Source organism: Taudactylus pleione, unplaced genomic scaffold (genome assembly GCF_031769625.1).
Source record: "Taudactylus pleione unplaced genomic scaffold, aTauple2 ptg000352l, whole genome shotgun sequence".
In the NCBI taxonomy this organism is placed as follows: domain Eukaryota; kingdom Metazoa; phylum Chordata; class Amphibia; order Anura; family Myobatrachidae; genus Taudactylus; species Taudactylus pleione.
The window spans coordinates 11,669,818-11,689,306 of NW_028284753.1; the positions used below are offsets into that span (position 1 = coordinate 11,669,818).

General features: G+C 46.2%; 1 protein-coding gene across 3 annotated transcripts in view; it reads left to right on the forward strand.

The window, feature by feature from the left end:
* Positions 1 to 7,455, forward strand: part of HDAC8 (histone deacetylase 8) — an 80,790-nt gene extending 73,335 nt beyond the window's left edge. For 2 of the 3 annotated variants that reach the window (XM_088444272.1, XM_088444274.1), the window contains exons 10-11: positions 446 to 551; positions 7,338 to 7,454. In XM_088444272.1, coding sequence (XP_088300398.1) covers positions 446 to 551; positions 7,338 to 7,360 — 129 coding nt within the window. In that variant the 3' untranslated portion in view covers positions 7,361 to 7,454. Of the gene's footprint in view, positions 1 to 445; positions 552 to 7,337 lie in introns of all 3 variants that reach the window. The other variant, XM_088444273.1, reaches the window with a different exon arrangement.
* The last annotated feature ends 12,034 nt before the right edge of the window (positions 7,456 to 19,489 follow it).

Consider the following 19,489-nt stretch of genomic DNA (forward strand, 5'->3'; position numbering starts at 1 on the left):
TTCGAGGCATTGCCTTTTTGAAGGAGGTTTTGTTTTGTTTGGTCCAGAAATTAACTTTTATATCTGTAGTAAGTGTCCCTACATTTCAGATCCACTGTACTCAGAACCAGTTCTGCATATCGTGCACCATTTGCACCCAGCCTGATATCTGTTGTCACCAGATTGCAAATAAAGGGAGTTAATGACGGTAGAGTTCCTGTAAGAGCTGCCCAGATAGCAAGTAACTGCATGAGTAGATGGATGCTTTCAGATGCACTGCTGTCCTAAAAGGCCAAAATACACGTGTATTCAGGGTACAGGTGCATTGCAAAACAACTGGAAGGGACCTTCGGGATAATATCTGTGTATAAGCTGCACCTAATTTCCTTTCACAGAAGTGGGAACATTATGGGTTGGAAAATGTCGACTCGGTAGTTTCACTACATCTATTTTTCCTTTTATTTAGTTTTTCACAGAGTATGGTCCAGACTATGTTTTGGAGATTACACCAAGCTGCCGGCCTGACCGCAATGATACTCAGAGGGTTCAGGAGATCCTGGGATCAATCAAAGGTGAGATTGCTGGAGAACTATAAAATATCAGTGTTAAATTGCAATTCTACAACAATCAGACCTGTAAGAGTTGTGTTGTGTCTCTTGCACTAAAACCCCTTAGATAGTGTTGTCTAAAAGAAAAAAAAAACAGTAATCATACGAAAATGTCATCGATAAGTTATATGCAACTGTGACGTCTATTGCAGACTGCATAACATTGCGACTTTCTACTTCAGGGTCCATAGGGTATCCACAGGATACCTTGGGGTATAGGCGATGGCGGCAGACATCCAGGCACCACAGAGTTAAATTTTCAGCCTCCCAGGATGCACTGGGGTCCCTCTCCTATACCCCGCCCCCGAGCCTCAGGCCACTCAGTTTTCGTAGGTGCCTGGCCGGACCAGTCGCACCGTACAGAGGGGGGTCTTTTTAAGGCCCCTGAATATTTCTTCGCAGCTGTGGCTGCACAACTAGAGTGCTCCAGCATAGGACAGTCAGTATTGACGTCCATGCTGTCACTCCTACACCCCGCCGGTACCAGAACACCGGTACCGATCCGGGGATGCTGGTAGGTAGCTGGGGTCACAGCTAGCAGTGATCCCCGGCTACCTGGACTGTGGCCGGATGCACGGGGAACAAGGTAAGCGGCGGGGTCCCGCGGTGGGCACCCGCCGGTAACACAGTCCTGTTTGGTCCCCAGGCAGGGGGCTCCCTGGGGACCGGCTGCGCGTGGGGCCAGGTACTGATCCTGCGCCTTCCACTAGACCACCAGGGACAGCGGGCCGCAGCATGTGCGGTACAGCGCGGCGTCCCAGGGGTTAATAGCACGCCAGGGGAGAACGCCTTCCCTGTCTCACAGCCGGCGTCTCCCCCGCTGCACAGTGCCATTCCACAGCGGTCTGAGCGGGCTGTGTCAGCGCTCCTCCCCCGGGCCCTGCCTTCTCTCTGCTCCTCTGTGGCCATTTTCTCACTACATGTGCTGGGAATGACAAACGCTGCTGGAAGCTGATACAGATGCCATTGCGGTCCGGGTCCCCCGCATACCTCTCCTTCAATTAAGGTCAGTGTATGCAGCACTGTTTCCTACCAGGCTCTGGTCTGTGTAGTTGATCGCAGTGCTTGTAATGCAGGATGTTATCTGTGCATTGTATGTGACTTAAATGCTAGCGCTGTTTGCCTGTACTTTCATTTCTGACTGTCAGCCTTTTCCTATCCCTGTTCTTCTGCTACAGCCCTTGCGGTGCGGTGTCGCAGGGTGTTTATTACCTCACAGTAAACGTGGTTTTTCTGTGTGGGAGGTCACATACGCTCCGTTCACACTTCTCATGTCGGAAAGTGAACGAGGATATCCTCTTCCAGCTATAATGTACTGATATCATGTGCAGTTAGCGGAGGGATATGTAGACGCTGAGGGTTTATGGAGGGCATGTTGTATTATATATCACGCCCCATTTCTGTCACTGTGCCTGCACAAAAAAAGGGGACCGCCCTCGGCTGGCTAAGATGCTTACAGCCTTTGTGGGCAACGCCCCCTGCGTTTCCCCATAGGGGTTATCGCAGCCTGTGGTGGTCTCATCACATGCAGGGGTCCCTGGACAGTTGATGGTACCCCAGTGTATGCTGCTTTTCGCCCCCCCCAGGTCTCGCAGGAGCCTGTGTGGGTGAATTTATTGTCCAAATGGTATAGCACCTGATGGACGTTTTACAGGGGGAGTCACCATTTCGGCTTTCTAAACGGCCTTTCGGGTCTCAGACGGGTAAAGACATGACGTCTGATGACGGTGACATTATTGACTTTTTCAGACACGAGCCCCTTAGTGCAAAGGAGGCGTAGTCTGGGTCTAAAGTCTATATACCTGGCCTTCTACGGGCAGTCCGTGCGGCTTTGGTTATTACATATCCCCCGTGGCTAAATCCAAATATGCCTTCTTTAAGGATAAGGGTGTTGCCACTGTAATTCCTCTATCTGGTCAGGTGGATCATTTAGAGGAGGCGTGGAAATTCCGGGTAAGCGGTTCCAGCCTCAAAAACGGTTGACCTTTTGCATACCCTTTTTGCGGATAATTACATTTCCGAATGTGAGTTACCTTTACGGGTAGATTCTCATGTTACACGCCTAGTGAGGAGTGCTACGTTGCCCATGCCCTCCAGGTCCTCTTTGAAAGAGGTTCCAGATTGCAAGGTGCAAATATATCTAAAATCCAATATTCCCTTGCTGGAGGGGCTTCCAGGCCGGCTATGGCCGTGTGCTGGGGGGCCAGAGCCATGGAACACTGAGTAGGTAACTGGATCTCTGCACACTTACTCTCCAGCAGAGCAGGTGGATAGTGGCAAATTCTCAGAGACTTTGCCACGTTCATAATGAGACGGTCTTACATATAGCCTACTCCTTTCCAGAATCTCCTCGGCAGCAGTAGCGGCTTGCCGCTCCCTGTGGTTGCGCTCTTGGAAAGCGGACGCAGATTCCATTTGAAATGCTTTGCCTTTTACGGGACAAGTCCTGTTTGGCCCTCTTCTGGACGCAATTGTGGCCCTGCAGGCAGCAGCTACGTCTGCGTGTCTGCCATCAGCTACAGTCCCATCAGGGTCTGGGACTTTGTCTTTTCGGCCCTGTGAGGCCAGGGTAAGTCTAAAATACAGCTATCCAAGACAGTCAGTAGCCAGGAAATCTGCTCAGCCATAAGAACAGGCTTAGAGTACAAGACGTCCTACTCCCAAGTTGGACTATAAGCCTTCAGCCTCGCGGGACGGGCCTCCTCTCGGGAGCCTCCAGAGTTGGAGGCCGGCTTCTCCAGTTCGCCCAGTGCTGGTGTCTGACCACCACGGACACTGGGGTAAGAGAAGTATTTTCTTGAAGGTATGTCCTCTCTTCCCGGTAAAAGCCTCCCAGACGGTTTTTTGTTACAGGTCTTCTGTCAATTCAGGACAAGGCCCTGTAATTTTTGAGGGTGTTACACTCTATGCTCCAGGCAGGAGTTATAGTACCTATTCCGTTGCCCCAAAGGGGAACGAGGTATTACTCCATCCTCTTTCTGGTACAGACACCCAATGGGGCTTACCAGGACATTCTCAACCTCGAATCCTTCAACAAATTCTTAAGGGTTCCTCGGTTCGGGAGAGGGACCCTGCATTCCATCATTCAATGGAGCCTGGGAATTTTGTGGTGTCGTTGGATATATTCAGGGTGACTACCTGAATATCCCTCTTATCTTAGCACACCAGTGTTTTCCTCAGGTTTGCAGTGGTCGATAAGCGTTTCCAGTTTCTGGCATTGCCCCTTGGTCTGGCCTCCACGCCTCACGGTTTACCAGGGTCATGGTAGTTATGGCAGCCCACCTGCGGATGCAGGGGGTCCGCTTGTTACCCTATCCGAGTGACCTCCTGTTGTTACCACGGTCTCCAGAGATACTTCAGTGCCATATGCAACGGACAATATCTGTGTTGCTACGTTAGGGCTGACTGATAAACTGGAAATGGTCCTCTCTGATTCTTCACAGAGGATGCTCCATATCCCAACATCTGAGGATCTTTGTGATTGAGGAAAAGATCTCTGCAGGCAACTGCGTACCTTTGCCTGTAATGCAGAGTCGCCGAGTGTCTATTCACTTGGCAATGTGGTTCCTGGGTTCCAGGATGTCGCTGTTCGACATGGTGGAGTACCCAGCTTCACTCTAAAGAACTTGATCCTCTCCGGATGGGATGGGTTGCCCCATAGGATAAAGTCAATAGACTTTCCCCGGAGGTTTGTCTCTCTCTGGCCTGGTGGCTGCAGAAAGCTCACCTAAACAAGGGGCACCCCATTTGGGATTGCGTACCGGGTCCTTCTGACGACGGATGCCAGTGTCCGTGGCTGGGAAGCAGTGACGGGTCCACACTTGTTCCAGGGCAGGTGGACACCAGTAGTTTTTGCGCTTCCCATAAACATCTGAGAACTCTGAGCAGTATTCAAGGTTCTCCAGTATGCAGGACAGGTCCTCCACGGAAATACCGTACAGGTACAGTCTGACAACGCCATCATGATGGCTTATGTAAGCCACCTAGGAGGTTCCCGAAGTCAGGCGACACTAACAGTGGTGTCCCGAATTCTGGCTTGGGTGGAAGGCTATATCCCTGCCGTCATCGGCAGTGTTCATTCAGGAATCCTCAGATGGAAAGCAGGCTTTCTCAGCCGTCAAGACGTGCATTCAGGGAAATGTCCTCTTTATCAGGGGGTGTTCAATCTTCTGGTGAACAAGTGGAGCCTTTCAGAGATGAGATTCTTCTGATAGACGTAGGTAGGTCCAGTGGACCTTCCAAGTTGTGTACCTCGTCCCTCCGTTATCCCTTCTTCCTCCAGTAATAGCAAGAAGGAGGCACGCTCCTGCTGATAGCTCCAGCGTAGGCCAGATGGCACTATTACTCAGATCTTCGGAGCCTCTCAGTTAACACTCCGAAGCTGTTGCCTCTACGCCCGGACCTGTTGTCTCAGGATCCTGGCTGATACCCAGACCTGGGTTGTCTGTCCTTGACGGTGTGGCGGTGGAGACTGCCCTCTTAAGGTCTAGGAGTTTTTCCAGCTCTATAGTTAACAGGGGCTCTGTCCATGCTAAGAGCTCGGAAGTTCTTATCTGCAAGAATTTACCATTGGGTATGGTATACTTTCTTTCAGGTGTCGCCCTAGAGGCTAGGCTCCTCGGGTATTCCGGATATCCACAGGTTGGCTTTCCTACAGGTGGGCTTAGATAACGGTCTTCGCCTTGCTTACCTGAAGGTGCAGGTTTCTGCCCTGTTAGTATGGTTTCAGTGTAGGATTGCTACTCTTCCTGATGTCCGCACCTTTGTGCAGGGTGTACATTATATTCAGCATCCCTTTGTTCCACCTGTGGCTCCTTGGGATTTGGCTGTGGTCCTTAGGGCTCTCTGAGGACCGCCATTTGATCCACTGGGCTCAGTGGATTTCAAATGGCTTACGGCTAGGACTGTATTCCTTCTGGCTCTTAATTTGGCTAGTAGGATCTCAGAATGGGAGGCTCTGTCATGTAGACCTCCCTTTTTCTCATCTTTCCTAGGAACAGGGCAGTGCTTGCCTTTACTTCCCCAGTCCTGTCTACTGGTGAGGCCTATTTGGCTGTGGTACGGGCGCTAAGAATTTAAGTTGACCGTACCAGTCCATTTAGGAAATCAGACTCTCGGTTTTGTCCTTTCTGATTTCCATAAAAAGGGTTGGCCTGCCACTACGCTAACTTTGGCAGGATGGATTCACAGGTCTTCCTATTCCATCCTCTATTAAAGCTCTTCCACTAGGTCTGTGGGTCCTTCGTGGGCAGCTCGACGTGGTGCCTCAGCGGTGATTGGCAGCCACGTGGTCATCTGTCCATATTTTTGTAAAGTATTATGCTTTTGATACCTTCGCCTCTCAGGATGCTTCCTTTCGGCGGCGGATTCTCCTTACAGCACAGGAGCGTCCCCACCCTTAAAGGATACTGCTTTGGGACATCCCCAAGGTATCCTGTGGATACCCTATGGACCCTGAAGTAGAAAATATGAGATATGGTAAGAACTTACCCTTGTTATCTCTATTTCTACGAAGTCCATAGGGTTCCACAGGACTCCCGCCCTGTCGCACCTGTACTGCAGAGGGGCTTTGATCTGGTCACCGGTTTCTCCGTCTCCTTCTGGTGAGAATGTGATTCTTGTGTGTTCCAGACTGTCTTCTCTCTCTTTTTTGCTCCTGCTCCGGCCTATGGCTTGTTACGAAACTGAGTGGCCTGAGGCTCGGGGGCGGGGTATAGGAGAGGGACCCCAGTGCATCCTGGGAGGCTGAAAATGTAACTCTGTGGTGCCTGGATGTCTGCCGCCATCGCCTATACCCCAAGGTATCCTGTGGAACCCTATGGACTTCGTAGAAATAGAGATAACAAGGGTAAGTTCTTACCATATCTCATATTTTCTCTATTTTTTTTTCACTTTTTTTTTTTTTTTGATAATACGTTATAGTTCATGTTTTTCTCTTTAGAAGTTACAATTGGGTATATCTTACTTTTTAAGTTGTTTTTAAGTTCTTCGTAAAAAAGGGGTGCATGTTGCTCTCCAAGCCTTTGACTGCAGCCCCCAGTCCCTTCCTCATTTATTGTCAGACTTGTAACACTTGTTAAAAATGCCTGCTGATATGTTATTACTGATGTACTATCTTTGTACTGTCTTTGATTTAAATGTATTGTTTTAACTTAACACCGAGTTTGAAGGGCCAATTCAATGAAACCCTGCACATTTTCTGGCAAGATACGGTAACTGATTTCTACTTGCACCTCCATAGACTGCTGGCAGAAATCGGCTTCTGCAAGTTAATGCTCTTAGTTGCCGGCAACTGGTTTCGGCAGCTATTGTGCTTAATTGAATCTGCCCCTAGGTTTAATGTGTGGCCTTTTTACAGGTTAGGATCCACCTAATACATACTGTGAAATGTAGCAAATTGCTGGTCATTGATGTAAAATGAAGAAGTGACCATAGGTTACCACATGCTACTATTGAAAAACTATATAAAATGTGCTCATCTAATACAATTTAAAAAAATTTAATTATGGTGAAACCATCTCAAAACAAAGTCATGAAAATGAGGTTGGTCATAGAGTTGTAAATGCCACTTCCCTTGTTGAAGTGGTTAATAAATGTCTAACCATTTCACCTCCTCTAATGTTTGCAAATACATGTGCAGGTGGCAGGTAGCCCTTCAAGTGCTGCACATTAGTGGCTTTATATAATGTATATATGAAAATCTCATTTTAACCGTTCTCATTCTCTTGCATTTATTTCCCTTTCTAACAGGTAACTTGAAGCGTGTGGTTTAACATGTCCCTGGCAGATGCAATCTCTTTCTACTTTCTTTTCCAGTTCATTGTACATAAAACCTTGCTGCCTTTATGGATTATTTTGAATATTAAAAGTTGTTTATAAAAAAAAGCTTGCTTAATTTTCATTTGTTCCCCATATAAACCTTCTTTTGCATTAATCTCTCAAGCCTTCATACAAGCAGTTGGGATGATGGGCAGAGTGCTCATCTGGAAACAAATAATGGAATAAATTCAAGAGTGGTTATTAAGAAACAGACAAAGAGAAAAAAGGCACCTGCTCGCAAGATTACATTCTGAAGGGAAGTGCCACATACAGTATTGGCTATTGGTGAAGTAATTGTGCATAATTGCTGTGGTCACACTGCATTGAGTTAGAGGGTTGTTTGAGTATACAGGAAGAAAACATTGTAAACTTTGCAGATTAGAGATCTCGTATGTATTATCAGACAAGAAGAGGTATATTCATGTATGTATGCTGGTGCATTTGAGGAAAATAATACTAAAAATGTTCTTGTATATTGTCTAACATCTGGACAGTGTGTATTACCTTTAACTAGTTGTACATAGACATATTCCTGTTTTGTGTTTGCTTCCAACACAGCTTCACAGCAGATGGAGATACTGTAATGTCAGTAAATTGTATGCTGATGTACCGTTTGTTTGTAGTGAGCAGATGGGGACTTGGTAACTTGGGTTACGCAGAGTTATATACCAAGGATCTTGGGAATCAGGGATTTTTGTGTTGTCAACAGAAATTAGAGCTGTAAATAAGGTAGGTAGCCCCTGGGAATATGAGTTGGGTATAAACTATAAAGCAAGAAAGACCAAGTAACTGTTCCTGGACAAAGCATATATCAATGCAAGGATTGCACATATATACATTTCTTTGCATGCAGGGTAAATACTGGCTGCTGTTGCATGTAGCCCATTCAGGATGGACACACCCCTCATTTTACATCTGCCCCACCTGCAGTGCAAGATGGTATTTCCAGTATAGACATGTTCTTGCTCTTTTTTGCTTTACTCCTACCTCAGAATCAGGCCCATCATTTGCTAATGGGAATACTAACTCGGTTTTGGCATTTGTCATGTCATCTTGGATGCCTCAACACCCCAAAGACATTCAGTGATGTAGGGCAACAAAGATTGTGAGAAATCAAGAGAAAATAGATATATTTGGGTATTATCTACTTAGAGGGAATTTAAATCCAAAAAAGCTTATAAGTTTTCCAAGAGACTTGGAAAAAGCAGAGGGCCTAGGACTGCCTCTTGTGGTACACCAAATAATAGGTAAAGCCGAGATAAGATGGATTCAGACAAATGATCATTGCTAAAGTAGTTTGAGAAGTAGGATGAGAACCAGGATAGGACTGAAGATGTGAGCAATGTATTGTTTGTATGAGGTGTAATTTGGGTCTGGTAATTTTATCAGTACTAAGCTTGTTTCAGAGTCATTGTAACTCTTCCTGTGTTAGACGAGTAACATAACAAAGTGTATGGGCTGTTGTCACACAATCTATTTCCTGCTTCCGTCCCCTCATTTGTAAATAGAAACAAAACAGACCTGTTAACAGATCACCTTTTCTATCTCAGACGGCTAGTATTCCTATGCTATCAACTAGTGGCCCAATATTCAGTGTTATGGTCTTGCTGTTTATGAAATCCACACTTCTCTAGAACCAGAAGAAGATGGAGGTTCACTTAGGTTAAATGATAAAGGTCAGTTATGGTGGACAGCAAATGACTGGTTAATGGTTTCCTCTCCTTGTTCCAGCAGTGCTGCTCAACTTTAGCATATCTGCTACTACGTCACAAATAGCTGCCAGCTAATAATTGTTCTGCCTTAGAATGGCCACACTCACTTTCCATACCACCTGCATTATTCCCTACACCTTTTATTCTTTTGGCCAGGGCCATCTTTACCATCTAAGTTTCATGTTATTGCATGTGATTTGTTTGCTACATGATCCCCCCCCTTAAAGTAGGGCACACTGCGTTATATCAGTGTTTTATAAATTATATACTGGAAAAATGTTTTGGGATTCGCTTAAATCAATACTTTTACCAGTCTGTTACCAGTCTCTCTTTCAGCTTCAATGTTTGCTAGCCTGATTCTTTTTACATATATTTCTACTTATTGTATTGTGTTCTAGTTTTGAGCAAATGAAATGGAATCTGATTTACCTTATTTTTGCCAGTATTACTTTCTTATTTAATCACATTAGTTACTGTATTCATTTCTAAATGTTGTTGCTATACATTATATACAGGAGTGGTAGGTAATATGATTCATTTTATTCAAAAAGGATTCACATTACTTTTAATCTATGTAATTCATTAAAACAATACATGTATTCAAAGAAATAGACACCTATACATGGGCAGACATTTCATACAAGTGCTGCAAGTTATAACAATTTGATGATAATGTAGGAAGGTGCTGGCGGCCGCCTGGCAAGTCTTGGATGGCCGTCTGTGGCCCATCACTGATATATGGCAACAGTATTTTTAAAATGATTTAAAATACTTCCTAAATAGCATTTTGCTTGTATTTAAATCATGTGCAAACACTTATACAAGAATAAAAAATGCGAACCAGGTCTCTCTGGTCTTTCCACAAATCCAGGCACTGCATTCCATATGCTAATACTCACGTCATTAGGAAATTACAAGCTCTCTACAATATGGCTGACTTTCACTGAAGGCTTAACCCCCTCACTGAAATAAGGTCCACTTGTGTCTATCTGTGAGCATAGCGATTAAACAGTCTGCTCTTATATTATGAAAACAACTGCTTCTCTCAGAGCCAAGATAATATTGCCATTGGCACTAAAACAGGAACCAATCTGCCTCATTTCGGGCTGACCCAGAGTGATAACCCAACAAAATATCTTTTTTTTTTTTTCTTTTTTTAATTAACCTCAGACAATTTACCCTTTGTTCTGGGACCTGGGAGAACTGGGAAGAGGGGAGGGCTGTGCAACCCAGCTGCGTATATATATATTTTTTTCTTACAGCAGCAAACAATTAGTCTTTTAATTTCCTTACAGGGTAGTACTTTGCTACTCATAAACATTTAACTTTACACACTGAGCCTGTTCCTGACAACCATGTCTGACCACACTTTGCTTAATTAAACATTAAACAGAACTGCCTACCTGTTGAACTGAACACACTGCAAGTGCACACTTTATATTTTGCTACCAGATGATCAAACTTCACTTAGAAGAACCCATCATTGCCTTATTCCACTTCAGGTTTTACACAAGGCTACAGAGTAAAACCCAGCTCTACCAAATTGATTTGGTTACCGTGCAGGAACGGTCCTCTACATCTGGTTGTGTTTGGGAAGATACAGAAGACATGAACTTCAACAGACATTCACTGTAACAATGAAAGGAAATACTTTATTAATCGCATGTTTGTTTATTAATGCCAAAACCAACATCTTGTGAAGTTACAATCTGATTATTTCCAGGATTTTGGAACAAAGCTTTTACTTGTGACTTAAAAATTTCATCAATCCAATATTCTAAGGTAAGTAGTGTTCATTTTTTTCTTTATAGTAAATGTTTAGCATAGTTTACATTTTAGAATTGTGTGTGTATATATAAAACTTTATTTTTTATTTATCCTAAACTACTTCTAAACTAAAGGCAATTTTAAATGGTCTTATCTAAAAAAAATATCGGCAAGTGTGTATGCGGCTTAAGAGGACTGCTAATTATAGATCGAATTGTTAATACTGTGTTGTTCAGATAATTTAAAGTAAGATTATCATTGTGTATATGTACTGTATAACTGATACAAAATATTACTTTGGAAATACCTTCATTTTTAATTAATGCCAAATAGAATAAGTAATTTCGTTTTGAAACATTGTACTTTCTTAATGCATCTGTGCATCAGGATTTATCTTTTATTTGTTTTACTACCAAACACTGTGACTAAGATTGCACTGAATGTACAGTGAACAGTGTATTCTGTCTTGGATTTAAATTTCTACTAGTCTTCTCCTTTAAAAAGTGCTATAAAACGGTTATTGCATGATTACATATGACGGTAGTAATAACCAACTAAAGTTATAAATGACTATAAGGGACAGTTCATTTGTGCACTCCTTTATCCACTATGTGCAGATTTTTCCAGTATATAATATCCCTGTTTTCTGCAGCTCTCATAGTGTGGGTCTGACACTCACTTGTAGGGGTATAGGAACATACATCTTTCCAGACATGCTTAAAAACAAAGGAGCAGTGAAATAAGTGTTAATTATTTATTACCAATTATTTATATAGGGCGCGTACATTACGCAGAGCTTTACAGAGAAAATTTGAACATTAACATCAATCCCTCCCGTGCAGGAGCTTACAATCTATATTTCCTACCACATGTACCCACACATACATACTAGGGTTATTTTTCATTGGGAGCCAATTAACCTACCAGAATATTTTTGCAGTGTGGGAGGAAATCGGAGCACCCGGAGGAATCCCACGCAAGCATGGGGAGAATATACAAACTCCACACATGTAGGGCTGTGGGTGGACTCTAACCCACAACCTCAGGCAGTAATGCTACCCATTACAGTGTGTATGTATGCACATATATGTATGAATGTACATATATGTATATGTGTATAAATATATATATATATTTATTTATTTTTTTTCAGCTTCTTTAAGGAGTGAAGTATTTATGACTTTGCTCATGTAGCAAATGGGTTAAACCTTTTAGTCACAGGGCAGGAAGCGCCTCATAAATCTGCTGTTTAAAGCCATGTGTGTAAGGAAATAATGTGTTTCATCCGATCCTATTGTGTCCCTAATCCTGTACCCATGTAAACATTGATTTTAAAACACAGGAAACCTTATTTCTGTTTAAACAGCTGGATAACATTGTAACCATGACTGCTTACTGACTATGGGGGAGAAGCCGAGAAAGGCGCTTCTTAAAACTGCTGCCTTGTTCCCTAACCCTGTGTGTGCTTCTTACTGGAAACATTTATGGAAATTGGTGTGAGAGAAACTACCAAATGCGTTGTAAAATAAATGATAATCCTGGGCATACGTTGGCAGATAAAATACCTGTCATCTGACAGCCTGACACCCTGCAGATATCACTGGCATACACTGTGAGATATCTGACAGTGTATTTGCCCAGATATCTGCGTTACACCACTGAGGAGGAGACATTTGCCGGTTTTCCGGAACAGGGGCAATGTTTGTTGGTCGGCTGCGACTGGGCATTGTGATACTTGGGGTTAATTAGCTCGGTAGACTGGGGTCAGTGGGCCAGTGAGTAGGTACAGAATTAGAGCCCACACGTAGCATTCCAGTTAAATAAACATAAGTGGTGCTTTACTTACAGCATGTGAAATCAGGAAACAGAAAAATAATAAACAAACCTAGCCCTTGTTTAGGGCACTAGCTCACTTCTTGAACTCTCTCTACAGAAGCAGCTACTCTGCATGAAAGTCTCTCACAGTCTCTGAGATTGGTGGTCCTGCCACATGCAGGACTGGACACTGGCCTCTTGGGCTGGTATAGCTTGGTTAGCTTGTTGGCTGCCGCCTCTCACAGTCTGGCCAGCTTCCTTGCAGGTACCATAGCTCAGTCCCAGAGTTGGAAAGCCTTCCCTGTATCTCACAGGTCTGGGCTCAGGCCTCCTGGCCCTCACTGGCTTGCTAGCACAGTGAGCTCTGTCCGACTGGTCTGCCTCAGTCCTCCCTGGACTGAGTTCACTCGCCAGCCCTTACACCTCTTCCCAGAATCCTTTTCTTTGTGTGGGCGAATCTCTCCTGCCCCACACAGAATCTGCTGCTAACCAGCTCCATCTCTGGTGATACTGCCACATAATACACTGCCCAATGCGGCCAACCCTTAAATATCACATTGGACGGACATGCTGGACTATCCGGCATGCCCGACCGATCGATATTTTAGGATTGGTTGGCCGCACACAGTACAGTTATAAAAGTATGTTTCACCAGTGTCTGTTGTGACAGGTTGCAGCCTTTTGGTAAGTGCCGTGTGTTGTGATGCACAAGAATACCCATAAATCAGACCTTTTTAAAAAAAAAAAAAAAAAAAAAGTGCGGTTTGATCAGAAGCTTTGTTACCCAATAAGTATGTATTTAAAGAAAACCAAAAAACACCTGGCTTCCATTCACAGTACCTTTGCACTGATTGCCCCACCAGAAACTAGCAGGCAAGTGGGCTTCTTACCACACTTCCATTTTAGCAGCTGAAATATTGAAAACAGTCATTTGCATTCCTTAGAATCCATCCTCAGCCAGTTACTGTAAACAGCCTTTCTCTCTTGAGATATGACCACCTGGACAGGTCTTGCAGCTTCTCTTGGCTGCCTACTAAAGGTGTCACGTCAGGCCCTCACTTGTCTATCTTATGGTTGTCTTGTATGCCTACTCAGACTTTCTGCCCTGTGTAGAGCACACACTGGGCCCTCTACCCAGCGTCTCTCTGGCAAATTCCAATCCTCTGTGACACAGACCTCGTGTCCGTCTTAATGATTTTCTTACCTTTCCTGTCTCCTTAAGGAATATATAGCTCTCTACTGAGCTCTGTAGTGAGCTGTACATATAGATAGGGAAGGATTCCAACCTCCTGAGCCTGAATAGGTGTCAAATTGGTGCTACCTAGTCTAGACATCAGGCTTGTAATGCAAAGTAGCACATAGTTGACTTACTTTTAGAATGGTTAAATATGGTGTCTAAGATTCCCAACTAATTTCACTTTTAAAGAAATGACTAATATATAATAATAAATGCGTACTGTTGGATTTGGAACACTAGTGGCCACTACAGAAGTGTCTACCCTGGTTCTATCAACTAGTATTGCTAAAGATTCCTAGACCTCAATACAAAATGTTATCCATATAGCTCCAGATGACCAGTATGACACAGGCCCAAGGTCTGCAAATAGTCATGGTCAGTGTAGTCATGGACACCCTGAAAGGTCCTAAATATAATGCAGTATTGCACCCCTGGGTTAAGGTGCCTCTTTATGCCTCCAGTACACACTAATTCCATAACCTAGATATGCCTCATACCCAATATTACCCCTTCATGTGCTGGTACTGAAAATGAAGGAGATGCACAAGATGTAGCTAGGAGCTACTGTATTAGCCATGTGTGTTATATTACTGACAATCTGGCTGCTTCTCATTCTTTATACTCCAAACTGCAGGAGTTTCCTTTTGTAATGTTATTATTCCTTTCGCAAAAACATTGAGCCTGTCTCTCCTCGACCTTTCGTCATCTGTCATCTCCTTCATTGTCTCCACACTTTTCCTCTTCAGGGTCCATAAGGATCCACAGGAATAACCATGGGGTGTAGGTGGTTGGAGCCAACTGGGCTCCAAACAGGCAAAGCTTCAGCTCACAGGATGCCCTGGGCCTCCTCCACTTATATACCCTATCCCCAGCCAAAGGCAGATCAGTTTGAGTATAGTGCCGGCAGGAGCTGGTTGCACCTTTAGACAGGGGGACTGCATTAGGCGGCTCCAAGCTTTATTTTTATTATTTCTTTTTTTTTTTTTTTTTTTTAGAGCAAACAGCTTGTGCGTCCTATTGGGCGCGTGTGCTGCTGTTCCAACAACCTCCGCCGGCGCCGCTACACCAGTGAGCGGTCCGGTGATTACGGCGGGCGCCAGCGGGGCTTAGCTAGCCGCTCCACTGGGGACCCAGGACAGCAGCTGGACAAACGGAGAGACAGGTAAGGCGATTCCCCGCTTGCAGGGAATAGTATTCTGTGCAGTCCTTACCTCCGGCTGTGGAGACTACCCGGAGGACGCTGCAGTGGGGCGTCTGGTTCATCCACTCCCCCACTAGACATCCGGGACATTTAAAAGTCTGGCATCGGGGACCGTTTGTTAAGGCCAGTGGCCCGGTGATTGATGTAGCAGTGTGGAGGTAGGCTCTCCAGGGTTCATTATTGCTTCACATTTGCCTGTATTTGTGAAGGGTGCCACATTGCATTACTTGCTATACCCTTATTTTGTGCTACTTGCTGGTTATTACTATGTCTAAATGCAAGGGTAATAAGGAGGCTGTTGCAAATCCTGTTCAGTGAGTTTGTTCCCTCAGGATTTTGTGCAGGATAGTCTGTGTGCTAATTGTTACATACATACCACCTCACCAGCCCACCTTACTAGCCCCTGTCCTGGAGCCACCTTGGGTGTCCTTAATTCAGGTTATGACGCAGTTAGTGGACCGCTTATTCACCCCAACGCTGCCTCTCACCATGGGGTCTGTTCCCCCTATGCATCATCCTTGGATGGATGTTTTTGCCCACAGTTCAGAATATGGCTCAAACGTCTGCTGCCTATCAGCAAATGTTACAGGCTGTTAGCCGCCAAAGCACATAGGCGGACTGTCCATAACATTATCCACTCAGTCCACCCAGCTTTCAGATTCTAACGCATTATCTGAGAAGGTAGATGATGCACAAGATTCTCCTCCCAGGTCTCCCTCGGGCGAGGAGGACCATCATTCAACAGAAGATTTCTTATTTAGTGAGGGCGGTTAATTGATCCTGAACATAGAGGATGATGAATCGGCCCCTAAGCCTAAAACCCAGGTGTTTATATGTCAAAAGGTGGTTAAGGCTGAATTCCCGCAAACAGACCAGCTCACTGAGCTCATGGGGAAGCTTGAGGTACTCCTGGCAAACTGTTTCAGGTCCCAAAAAGACTAGCGTCTTTTACCGTCTCCCTCCTGGCGAGTGTACTAAGCCTACCGTTGATTCTTACGTGGCGCGCTTAGTCAGAAGTTCTGCGCTGCCTATACTGTCCGCATCTTCCCTTAAGGATGCCACGGATAGGAAACTTGTCTCAAGTCCATTTACTCACTTTCTGGCGCTATTACTCGGACGGCTATGGCCGCAGCCTAGGTAGCTAAGGCTATTGAAGGATGGATATTGGACTCCTTGCCTATAAGGCATCTGTGACCTCTGTAGTCTCCCGCCGGGTTCTTTGGCTACGATCCTGGAAAGCGGACACGGAATCCAAGAAGGTCCTCGAATCCTTACCCTTCTCTGAAGACAGCCTGTTTGGCGCAGATTTGGAAAAATCGTGGCTACCATTGCGGCCTCAAAATCTGCTATCAGCAGCTGCCTCTAAGCCTAGGCTGTCCTCCTTTTGGTCCTTTCGCCCCCAGGGTAAGGCAAAAGGACAGTCCTTTCCCAGGCAGCCTAAGTCTCACAAAACAGTCAAGCCGCGATCCAAGCAGCCTTGGTCGGCCAGACGTCCAGCTTCCAAGTCGGACGACAAACCCTCTGCCTGATGGGGCGTGCCTGCTCCTGGGGTATCCCAGGGTGGGAGGCCAACTTGTTTGATTTGCCGACTCTTGGCGTCACACAACAACACCTTTCTGAGGCATTCTCCCCAGCAATTGTTTTGTACAGGTCCCCCATCATACCCTATCAAGGCCTTGACCCTCCAGGAGACTATTCACTCCCTGCTGAGTTCAGGTGTGATAATACCGGTTCCTTCAGCTGAGAAAGGAGCTGGATTTTATTCTTGATTAAGAAGTCAAATGGGTCTATTTTGATTCAGAAGTCAAATGGCCTATTCTGAATTTCAAATCCCTCAACAAATTTATTCGAGTGGCCAAGTTCCACATGGAAACACTACGATCAATTGTCCTGGCATTGGAGCCTGGGCATAATTTCTGGTTTCTCTGTACATTCTGGATGCATACTTGCATGTGCCTATTACTCCAACCCACCAACGGTTCCTATGTTTTTCTGTCCTGCAGCAACATTACCAGTTTTGGGCGCTGCCCTTTGGGATGTCAACGGCCCCTTGGGTCTTTACCAAAATAATGGCAGTCATGGCGGTCCACCTAAGGCATCAGGGAGTCAGACTCCTGCCATACCTAGATGACCTCTTAATTTTGGCACCATCTCCAGCTGACCATTGCTTGCCTGCAAGCACACAGCTGGCTCATCGATTGGAGAAAGTCCTCACTCTCTCCCACACAGCGGATGGTACATCTGGGTGCACTCCTGGATTCTCGAACGCAAATGAATTTTCTGCCAGGAAAGTTGCCTGTCCATAAACTTTCTGGAGCCTCAAGCAGTGTACAGAGTGCTCACTCTGGCACAGGATCTTCTCCGGGGCAGTCCGGTCCAAGTAGAGTCCGACAACGCGACTGTGGTAGCCTACCTCAACCATCAGGGAGGCACGTGAAGTCAGGCAGCCATGCGGGAAGTAGCACACATTCTGGTCTGGGCCGAACATCATCTCCCGGCAATCTCGACAGTGTTCAATTCATGGAGTCCTCAATTGGGAAGAAGACTTCCTAAGCCGTCACGATGTACATGCCGGAGAATGTGTTCTCCACACGGTTGTCTTTCAATTCCTGGTGGACAAATGGGGCCTACCAGATGTAGACCTCATGGCCTCACGTCAAAACCACATGGTCCCCACGTACAGGTCCAGGACCAGAGACCACTCAGCCGCCTTCGTGGACGCTCTAGCAGTGTGGTGGGACTTCAATCTCGCATACCTCTTTCCTCCGATGTCCCAAGGCCCAGGCGCCATTGGTTCACCCGACCTATGGAGTCTCTCCATAGACGGTCCTTTTCCACTTCCTCTATGGCCGGATCTATTGGCGCAAGGCCCTTATCTGCACCCGGACCTACCTCGTCTGTCTTTGACGGCGTGGCTCGTGAGTTATCTATCTTAAAAGCCAAGGGTTTCTCTCGCTCTGTGGTCCAGATGAAGCTCGGGGCGCGTAAGCCTTCCTCAACCCGCATCTATTATAGAGTTTGGCACTCCTACTGTCAATGGTGCTCCCCCAAAAACTATGACTATTTCTCCAGGGTGGGTTAGACCTTGGCCTCCCTTTGAATTCAGGTTTCTGCACGGTCAGTCTGGTTCCAGCGAAAGATCGCTCCCCTGTCTGATGTTAAAACGTTCTTTTAGGGTGTTCTCCACCTTCAACCTCCCTTTGTCCCTCCGGTGGCCCCGTGGGATTTGTCCTTGGTTCTCGGGGCTCTACAAGCTTTTCCATTTGAACCACTGGACTTGGTAGACCTCTAGTGGCTGAGGGCAGGGACGCTCTTCTAACTATTTCCTCTGCACGCAGAGTATGTGATTTGGCAGCGCTCTTCTGTCACTCCACCTTCTTTATCTTTCATCCGGAGAGAGCTGTCCTTCGTACCCAGGCTGGTTACCTTCCTAAAGTGATATCCCGGTTCCATTTGAATGAAGAGATTGTGGTTCCGGCCTACCAGTCCTCAGAACTCTCTTAATCATGGAGGTTAAGGCACAGCCAAAACGCGTTGGAGACCAACACCAGCCACCGTCACAGAACCGTGACCCGGAACCCCACATGATCGCCAGAGATCCCCCTTGCCGTCAGCAGTGACTGCCTGCCACAAGGAGCCGCCAGCATCTCCGGCGAGCGGCATCCCCACCTTGTGACCACAGCACTCCCGGCACCCAGCCCACTTACTCCCGCCCAGATCCGGTGACCTCACACGCAGGAGAATCACGAGCAGCTGCTCAACACTTCCAGCAAGCAGCTTCCCCGATCCGGACACACCCCCCCGGCCGTCCCGCTTTCCCACGCGGCACACGCACAGGGGAATTAGGCGCACATCCCACACCACGGAGCCGCCAGCCTGCTGCAGCCTTCTGATCCGCAGACCCAGCCCTGGTCTGGCTACATCACTGACCCAGACACCACCAGTCTGCCAGCACAACAAACGGAGTGCCAGATTCATTAGCACGGGCACATCCACACCAGATTCATTAGCACGGGCAGCATACGAGGAGCAGCCAGCGAACACAGTCACCTGGCGTTCTGAACTACAAAAGACTGCCGATCATCACCACCATCCTCCCATATCGCAACGCCTACCCAGGCACCTACCGGTAGGTAAGTTGTACACTTGCGGGACGCCGCTACCCTATCCACCCCAAGGACTTCCATCACCACACTGCCGGGTGTCAAGACTGTTGACCAAAGGTCCAGCAGGGACAACGTGCTGGTCCAGAACCGCACGGCAAGGAGCCCCCTAAAAGGGTCCACCCACCTTCCCCCCCCCGTGCCACCACTCTGATCTACCCCATTGCCCCTGGGTCATTTGTTCTCAA